Raw genomic sequence first — 7,357 nt, forward strand, 5'->3', positions numbered from 1 at the left:
CCGACTTGTTTTCTTTGCGTGACTTTATAACGCTGACAGGGCAGGGGGAGGTTGAGGGAGCACTTGAATGAGGTTTCTATGATTATAAATCGGCAACATCATGCATGCGTCGTACGATGATATGATTATTTGGATAGGTATAAGTAGTGTGAGTGTTGGCCAAATCGATCGGTTTTAATTTCGTGGGGGGATCCATGTTTCATGCTCTACTCGCTATCATCTCAACCGATCAAGAAAAGTAATTTGCAAGTACTCGAATCGAGGCTCGTCTTTGCCATCCATCCCCAATTAATACTGTACCTTCACGGTCTTCATAAGAACAAGACAAGATGTCCATCATGTCCATGCATTATCTCGTTAGGCTGGTCACAATAGGCAAGAACATAGTCTAGTAACTTACACACTTCCCTAGACTATGTTATTATCTTCACAGTGGGTAGAAACATCTATGTAGTGTCATACAACAATGTATTTATTATGTTATAGACTCATTGTTTCTTGAAGTGTGTGATGTTCCGGTAACTTAGCTAGTTACCACAAGCACCTCTCTCTTCATTAAATATGTGACACATAAGCAAAGTTGTATTAGAGTGTATGATGTTACTCCTAAGTTCCTCCCCATTGTGACCAGCCTTAGGCTGCTTTCAATGCATGGGTGCTTAGATAAGCATATTAAAAAGTTTAGCAACTAATGTCCACAATGCATAGGTGCTTCACTTGTTGGTGCTAAGCTCCCCTCATTTAATGCTTTAGCAACTAAACTATTTTATGCATTGGTGAATTTCTTTCATTTAATTGCTTTTGCCTATGTTCATGTGCTTAGCATTGGTTCTTCCTGAGATCATCAAACTCACCTCTCTCCTCTTTATTACCTTGCCACATCAGTTTTTTTTTTTTGCCTACGTGGCAGTCTTAGCACCTGTACAAGGTGGAGCATTAGCAGGGGCCTTATACGGAAAAGAGTCTAGCATACGAGCTTTCCTTCTCCCAATTTTGCCGGGATACAACAAGTTGGCCCTCGCCGCTTCACCGCTTCATGTTTGTTGGTAACATGGTTGGGGTGCCTGTAGGGCCCTTTTGGCATCCCATCCAAATTCAGTTCTTTGCCAGTCACCTTATCCACTAACACAGCCGATCAAGCAACTTTGTCTGCTGCCAGATGGTTGCTTGGCAGTTGCTTGGGTCTTCCTGGAGGCACAGTCTGGGGAGTAGCATGGTTACTTGCTTGTGCAGATGGAGGTTCTTCCTCTTCCTCATCCTCATCTTTGCAAGTGCTGTTAGTAAGCTTTTGCAGACTGGCCTGAATCTTCTGAAAATTGCGCTGGATGCTGGCAAAATTCTTGTTAACTGACGCCGTGAATTTGTAGAATTCTTTCTTGTCCTCTTCCCTGTCTTGCCGCAACGTCTTGATGTCCAATTGCAAGGATTCCAATTCCAGAGCGCCAGTATCGATAGTGTCTTCAGGTTTTGACATGTTGGGTAACAGAGATGCTCAACCCGCAAAAGAACACTCGTCTCAGCTCCTGGGTGGGAGAGGAGGGATTTTACGACCGGTGCCCCAGTAACCAGGGCTCACCGACCAGATCTCCCGCTGCCGCAACCTGTAGGCCGCCGAGAGAGTAGCACTAGAAGGGTGGGTTGGGTGGGATTTTACTTTGAAGAAGTGTTCTTCAGAAACCTCCGCCGCAGACCTCCTTGCTACGGATCGATCTACCGCCGCAGTACGCCTCCCTGCTGCTCACCGCCGCCTTCAGCCCGCATCCAGATCGGATCTGGCCCCAATTCGCCACCGCCGAGGTCAATAACCTGGCTCTGATTACCACTTGACAGGATCGAACTAAGGGCTGTCGCCAGAATTCAAAAAACAGAGGAAAAACACAGAATTTCACGGGATGTTTGGAGGATTTTCATTTCATATCTGGAGGGGTTTTAGCTAGGGTTAGCCAGCCGGAACACGGCGGCTTCAAGGGCACAGCCCGGAATTACAATAATCTGCCTCTACTCCACAAGCGGTGCGGCTTAAGAAGGCTACAGAAAGTGCAAAAGAATTTCACTGGTTTGTGCTGCATTTTTTTTAATTTGGTTTCCTCGTCATCTATTTTGCTCATGCAGATCACATATGAGCCAAGAGAACTTCACATACATCGCTGTAGTGTTAATCAGCTAATTTCCCGCAGGAAAAAGTTCAGTTAGTGCCAAAACCTTGCCAAATGAACATAAAGAGTACGTATGTGATGAGAGCTTGCAAGATTCCATATGCAACCAAAATTTGGACAACCAACCAACCAAGAGCCAAAATGCCATGAGCTGCCAAAATTTTGGGTGGGCAAATTTTGGCACCAGCCAACACATACAGACAGACAAACCAAAAAGGAAAAAGGGTAGCTAGTGGAAGCTCCACACATCAGCATGCAAATAGATGCTCACCAAGACTAGCTAGATCATCACATTGTTTGTTTCTTGCATTGCATCTCGACACGGACAGCACTTGGCAGTTTACATACATTGCACGCATGCACTACAGCACTAGCATAGTGAGCGTTTTCTGCCTTGAGAAAATTGGCTTGTTGCAGAGGAAGCTTCGTTCATATGCCGGACGGAATGCTCGGCAAGGCGGCGCTCGCCGTCCTTCTCGCGCTCGCCGGCCTTGCGGCCGGGACCAGGCCGCCCCCGCCGCCGGTGTCGGAGGACACGCTGGAGAAGGTCGCCGGCTCGCTGGAAATGTACGTCGACAGGCTCCCCCAGATGCCCAAGGTACGCGGCTACTCCATGGAACGCGGCCGCGCCACGCCGGTGCACCTCGCCGTCGGGATGTACCGAAAGAAATGGGTACGCTGTTCTTCTATTTGTGTATGTATGTACGGCGTGATTACTTCACTTGGTCACCTCGCCGGCTCACCTCGTGTGCGTGGACTGCGGACGCATGCGTGCAGAAATTCCACCGCGACCTGCCGGCGACCACCGTGTTCGTGTTCGGAGAGTCGGCGGAGAGCGCCACGTTCCCCGGGCCGACCATCGAGGCGCTGCAAGGGGTCCCTCTGTCGGTGACGTGGGAGAACCACCTGCCGGAGAACCACATCCTTCCGTGGGACCCCACCGTGCCCGTCGCCATCCCCAGGCACGGCGGCGTCCCGACCGTCGTCCACCTCCACGGCGGCGTCCACCCGCCGCAGTCCGACGCCAGCGCCTTCGCATGGTTCACCGCCGGCTTCCGCGAGACCGGCGCCAAGTGGACGACGCCGACGTACGTGTACCCGAACGTGCAGTCCCCCGGTGTCCTCTGGTACCACGACCACGCCCTCGGCCTCACGCGCGCCAACCTCCTCGCCGGCCTCCTCGGCGCCTACGTCATCCGCAATCCGGCGGTGGAGTGGCCGCTCGGCCTCCCTTGCGGCGACGAGTTCGACCGCGTGCTCGTGCTCGCCGACCGCAGCTTCTATGCCAACGGCTCCCTCTACATGAACTCCACCGGCGACAACCCGCACGTCCACCCTCAGTGGCAGCCTGAGTACTTCGGCGACGTCATCACCGTCAACGGCAAGGCGTGGCCGTTCCTTCCCGTCGCCCGGCGCCGCTACCGCTTCCGCGTCATCAACGCCAGCAACGCGCGCTACTTCAACCTCTCGCTGAGCAACGGCCTCCCCTTCCACGTCGTCGGCTCCGACACCAGCTACCTGGCCCGGCCGGTCGCCGCCACCCACGTCGTCGTCGGCGTGTCCGAGTCGTTCGACGTCGTCATCGACTTCTCCGACGACGAGTCCAACACGCCCGAGGTGGAGCTGGTGAACACGGCGCCGTACCCGTTCCCCGACGGCAACGCGCCGGGCCGCCTCTCCAGCAAGGTGATGAAGTTCGTCATCGAACCAGCGAAGACAAGGGACCACTCCAGGGTGCCGGCGAGGCTGCTGGAGTACCACGCGAAGGTCGCCGAGGAAGAGGCGACAAGAAAGCGATACATCGTGATGTACGAGTACGACGACGGCGCGACGGGCGGCCCGACGCACCTGTACATCAACGGGAAGCGGCTGGAGGACCCGGCGACGGAGACGCCGCGCGTGGGGGCGACGGAGGTGTGGGAGGTGGTCAACCTCACGCCGGACGACCACCCGCTCCACCTCCATCTGGCCACGTTCCAGGCGGTGCGCGCCCGGGGGCTGGTCGGGCTTGACGAGTTCAGGCGCTGCATGGCCAGGCTCAACGACGCGGCCAGGTGCAACGTGAGCCAGCACGCCGCTGGGGACGCGGTGGGCGTGCCGGAGCACGAGAGGACGTGGAAGAACGTGGGGAAGATGGCGCCGGGGCACGTGACGACGGCGGTGGTCAAGTTCCTGATGGTGGACACCGGCGAGGACTACCCGTTCGACGCCACGGCCGAGCCTGGCTACGTCTATCACTGTCACGTACGTATTAATCACTTACAAAGTTACAAGTACAATAATTACTTGCCAATGAAAAACAAAACTTGCCAAGACGTACACCATTGACGTTTTGTTGCTTTTACTCGCAGATTTTGGATCATGAGGACAATGCCATGATTCGCCCGCTAAAGCTCATCAGATAATTATCGCCTCGGTTTTGCTATTTTTCTAAGACAAATGAGAAATAGCCACTTCTGCAGCAAAATCGTAGTACAAATCTGACTTTAAGACACATACAGTTGCAAATAATAAGAAAACAGTCGTCTTCAAGAGGGAGTTGCGTATGACAGATGAGCTCAACCTTGCAAAAATCTATTGCGGTGACAGAAAGTGGAAAAATCTTTTATTGTGTAGTTGCCACTAAGATAAAAAAAGATGATTGTGCAGTTGTCTTTTAAACCTAAGGGTGAAAACCTAAAAGTCACAGGGGCACGCACCTGCCAAGCCCTCCCCGGCCACCCGATTGCATCTCGATCCACAAAGTAGTCGGATCCCGCACGAGGGAACATTAAGTTTTAATTTTTTTATTGTTGAAACTTACGATTTTGCATCTGGAACTTGTGATTTTCTCGGTCACTCGTACCAAGTTTCATAGTTGAAAATTTAATCTTTTTATTTGTTCAAAAATTGTGATTTTGTCGATCTCTCATAATAAGTTTCAAAGGTTGAAACTTAATAGGATTTTTTAAAACTCCTAAAGATGTACTTAAAATGGATCTTATTTGAAAGTCCTCATCACAAGAAACACGAACATGAAAACATAATTTAAATTGGACATTTCATTCAAAAATTATAAAAGATTGAAAATCAGAAGCCAAAAAGAAAAAGCACACGTGCGGGACTCGGTGCCCCCGCACGCCCGTGCGATAACTCCTCTTCTAGATGAAGACAATATATCATCCACTTCATATCATCATACTTGATGCAATATTCTATTTTTACTTGATGCTTTAAGATGCATGTTGGTTAGTGGTCTTGGATGAAGTATTAGCAATACATGCAGTTGAATAATGCAATTGAATAATGGTTTATACATGTTCCTATGACTATGAGATTATGCAACTCCCGTTTACCGGAGGAACACTTTATGTGCTACCAAACGTCACCACGTAACTGGGTGATTATAAAGGAGCTCTACAGGTGTCTCCAAAGGTACATGTTGGGTTGGCGTATTTCGAGATTAGGATTTGTCACTCTGATTGTCGAAGGGGTATCTCTGGGCCCTCTCGGTAATGCACATCACATAAGCCTTGCAAGCATTGCAACTAATGAGTTAGTTGTGAGATGATGTATTACGAAACGAGTAAAAAGACTTGCCGGTAACGAGATTGAACTAGGTATTGAGATACCGACGATCGAATCTCGGGCAAGTAACATACCGATTGCAAAGGGAACAACGTATGTTGTTATGTGGTCTGACCGATAAAGATCTTCCTAGAATATGTAGGAGCCAATATGAGCATCCAGGTTCCGCTATTGGTTATTGACCGGAGACATGTCTCGGTCATGTCTACATTGTTCTCGAACCGTAGGGTCCGCACGCTTAAGGTTTCGATGACAGTTATATTATGAGTTTATGAGTTTTGATGTACCGAAGGAGTTCGGAGTCCCGGATAAGATCGGGGACATGACGAGGAGTCTCGAAATGGTCGAGACATAAAGATCGATATATTGGACGACTATATTCGGACATCGGAAAGGTTCGGAGTGATTCGGGTATTTTTCGGAGTACCGGGTAGTTACGGGAGAAGCAATGGGCCTTGATGTGCTTTAGTGGGAAGAGGAGAAGGGGCCAAGGGGCTGCTGCGCCCCCCTCCCCTCTGGTCCGAATTGGACTAGGGAAAAGGGGGCCGGCCACCTTTCCTTCTCCTCCACTTCCTTCTCCCTTCCTCCCCTCTTGGTGGACTCCTACTAGGACTTGGAGTCCTAGTAGGACTCCACATCCTGGCCGCACCAATTGCCTTGGCCGGCCTCCTCCTCCTCCATCCTTTATATACTGAGGCAAGGGGCACCCCATGGACAGAAGTTGATCTTCGTGATCGTTCCTTAGTCGTGCGCGGTGCCCCCCTCCACCATATTTCACCTCGGTCATATTGTAGTGGTGCTTAGGCGAAGCCCTGCGACAGTAGAACATCAAGATCGTCACCACGCCGTCGTGCTGACGGAACTCCTCCCCGACGCTTTGCTGGATCGGAGCCCGGGGATCGTCATCGAGCTAAACGTATGCCAAGAACTCGGAGGTGCCGGAGTAACGGTGCTTGGATCGGTCGGATCGTGAAGATGTACGACTACATCAACCGCGTTGTCACAACGCTTTCGCCGTCGATCTACAAGGGTACGTAGATCACACTCTCCCCTCTCGTTGCTATGCATCACCATGATCTTGTGTGTGCGTAGGAAAATTTTGAAATTACTACGTTCCCCAACAGTGGCATCCGAGCCTAGGTTTTATGTGTTGATGTTATATGCACGAGTAGAACACAAGTGAGTTGTGGGCGATATAAGTCATACTGCTTACCAGCATGTCATACTTTGGTTCGGCGGTATTGTTGGACGAAGCGGCCCGGACCGACATTACGCGTACGCTTACGCGAGACCGGTTCTCCCGACGTGCTTTGCACAAAGGTGGCTAGCGGGTGAAAGTTTCTCCAACTTTAGTTGAACCAAGTGTGGCTACGTCCGGTCCTTGCGAAGGTTAAAACAGCACCAACTTGACAAACTATCATTGTGGTTTTGATGCGTAGGTAAGATTGGTTCTTGATTAAGCCCGTAGCAGCCACGTAAAACTTGCAATAACAAAGTAGAGGACGTCTAACTTGTTTTTGCAGGGCATGTTGTGATGTGATATGGTCAAGACATGATGCTAAATTTTATTGTATGAGATGATCATGTTTCGTAACCGAGTTATCGGCAACTGGCAGGAGCCATATGGTTGTCGC

General features: G+C 50.6%; 1 protein-coding gene across 1 annotated transcript; it reads left to right on the forward strand.

Annotated features, from left to right (window-relative positions):
• The first annotated feature begins 2,484 nt into the window (after nt 1–2,484).
• On the forward strand, nt 2,485–4,814 carry LOC119286969 (multicopper oxidase LPR1 homolog 1-like). The gene is made up of 3 exons (XM_037566440.1): nt 2,485–2,829; nt 2,934–4,400; nt 4,508–4,814. The coding sequence occupies exons 1-3, from the start codon at nt 2,590–2,592 to the stop codon at nt 4,559–4,561; spliced, it is 1,761 nt and encodes a 586-aa protein (XP_037422337.1). The 5' UTR covers nt 2,485–2,589; the 3' UTR covers nt 4,562–4,814.
• Nucleotides 4,815–7,357: the final 2,543 nt, after the last annotated feature.

The sequence above is a fragment of the Triticum dicoccoides genome, chromosome 4A (assembly GCF_002162155.2).
Source record: "Triticum dicoccoides isolate Atlit2015 ecotype Zavitan chromosome 4A, WEW_v2.0, whole genome shotgun sequence".
NCBI lineage: Eukaryota > Viridiplantae > Streptophyta > Magnoliopsida > Poales > Poaceae > Triticum > Triticum dicoccoides.

What these genes read in the sequence shown, in the direction of transcription:
- LOC119286969 (XM_037566440.1), top strand. Translation starts at nt 2,590, where the DNA reads ATGCCGGACGGAATGCTCGGCAAGGCGGCGCTCGCCGTCCTTCTCGCG. An exon ending in GGATGTACCGAAAGAAATGG is followed by an intron (nt 2,830 to 2,933) that starts GTACGCTGTTCT and finishes GCATGCGTGCAG; the next exon opens with AAATTCCACCGCGACCTGCC. An exon ending in GCTACGTCTATCACTGTCAC is followed by an intron (nt 4,401 to 4,507) that starts GTACGTATTAAT and finishes TTTTACTCGCAG; the next exon opens with ATTTTGGATCATGAGGACAA.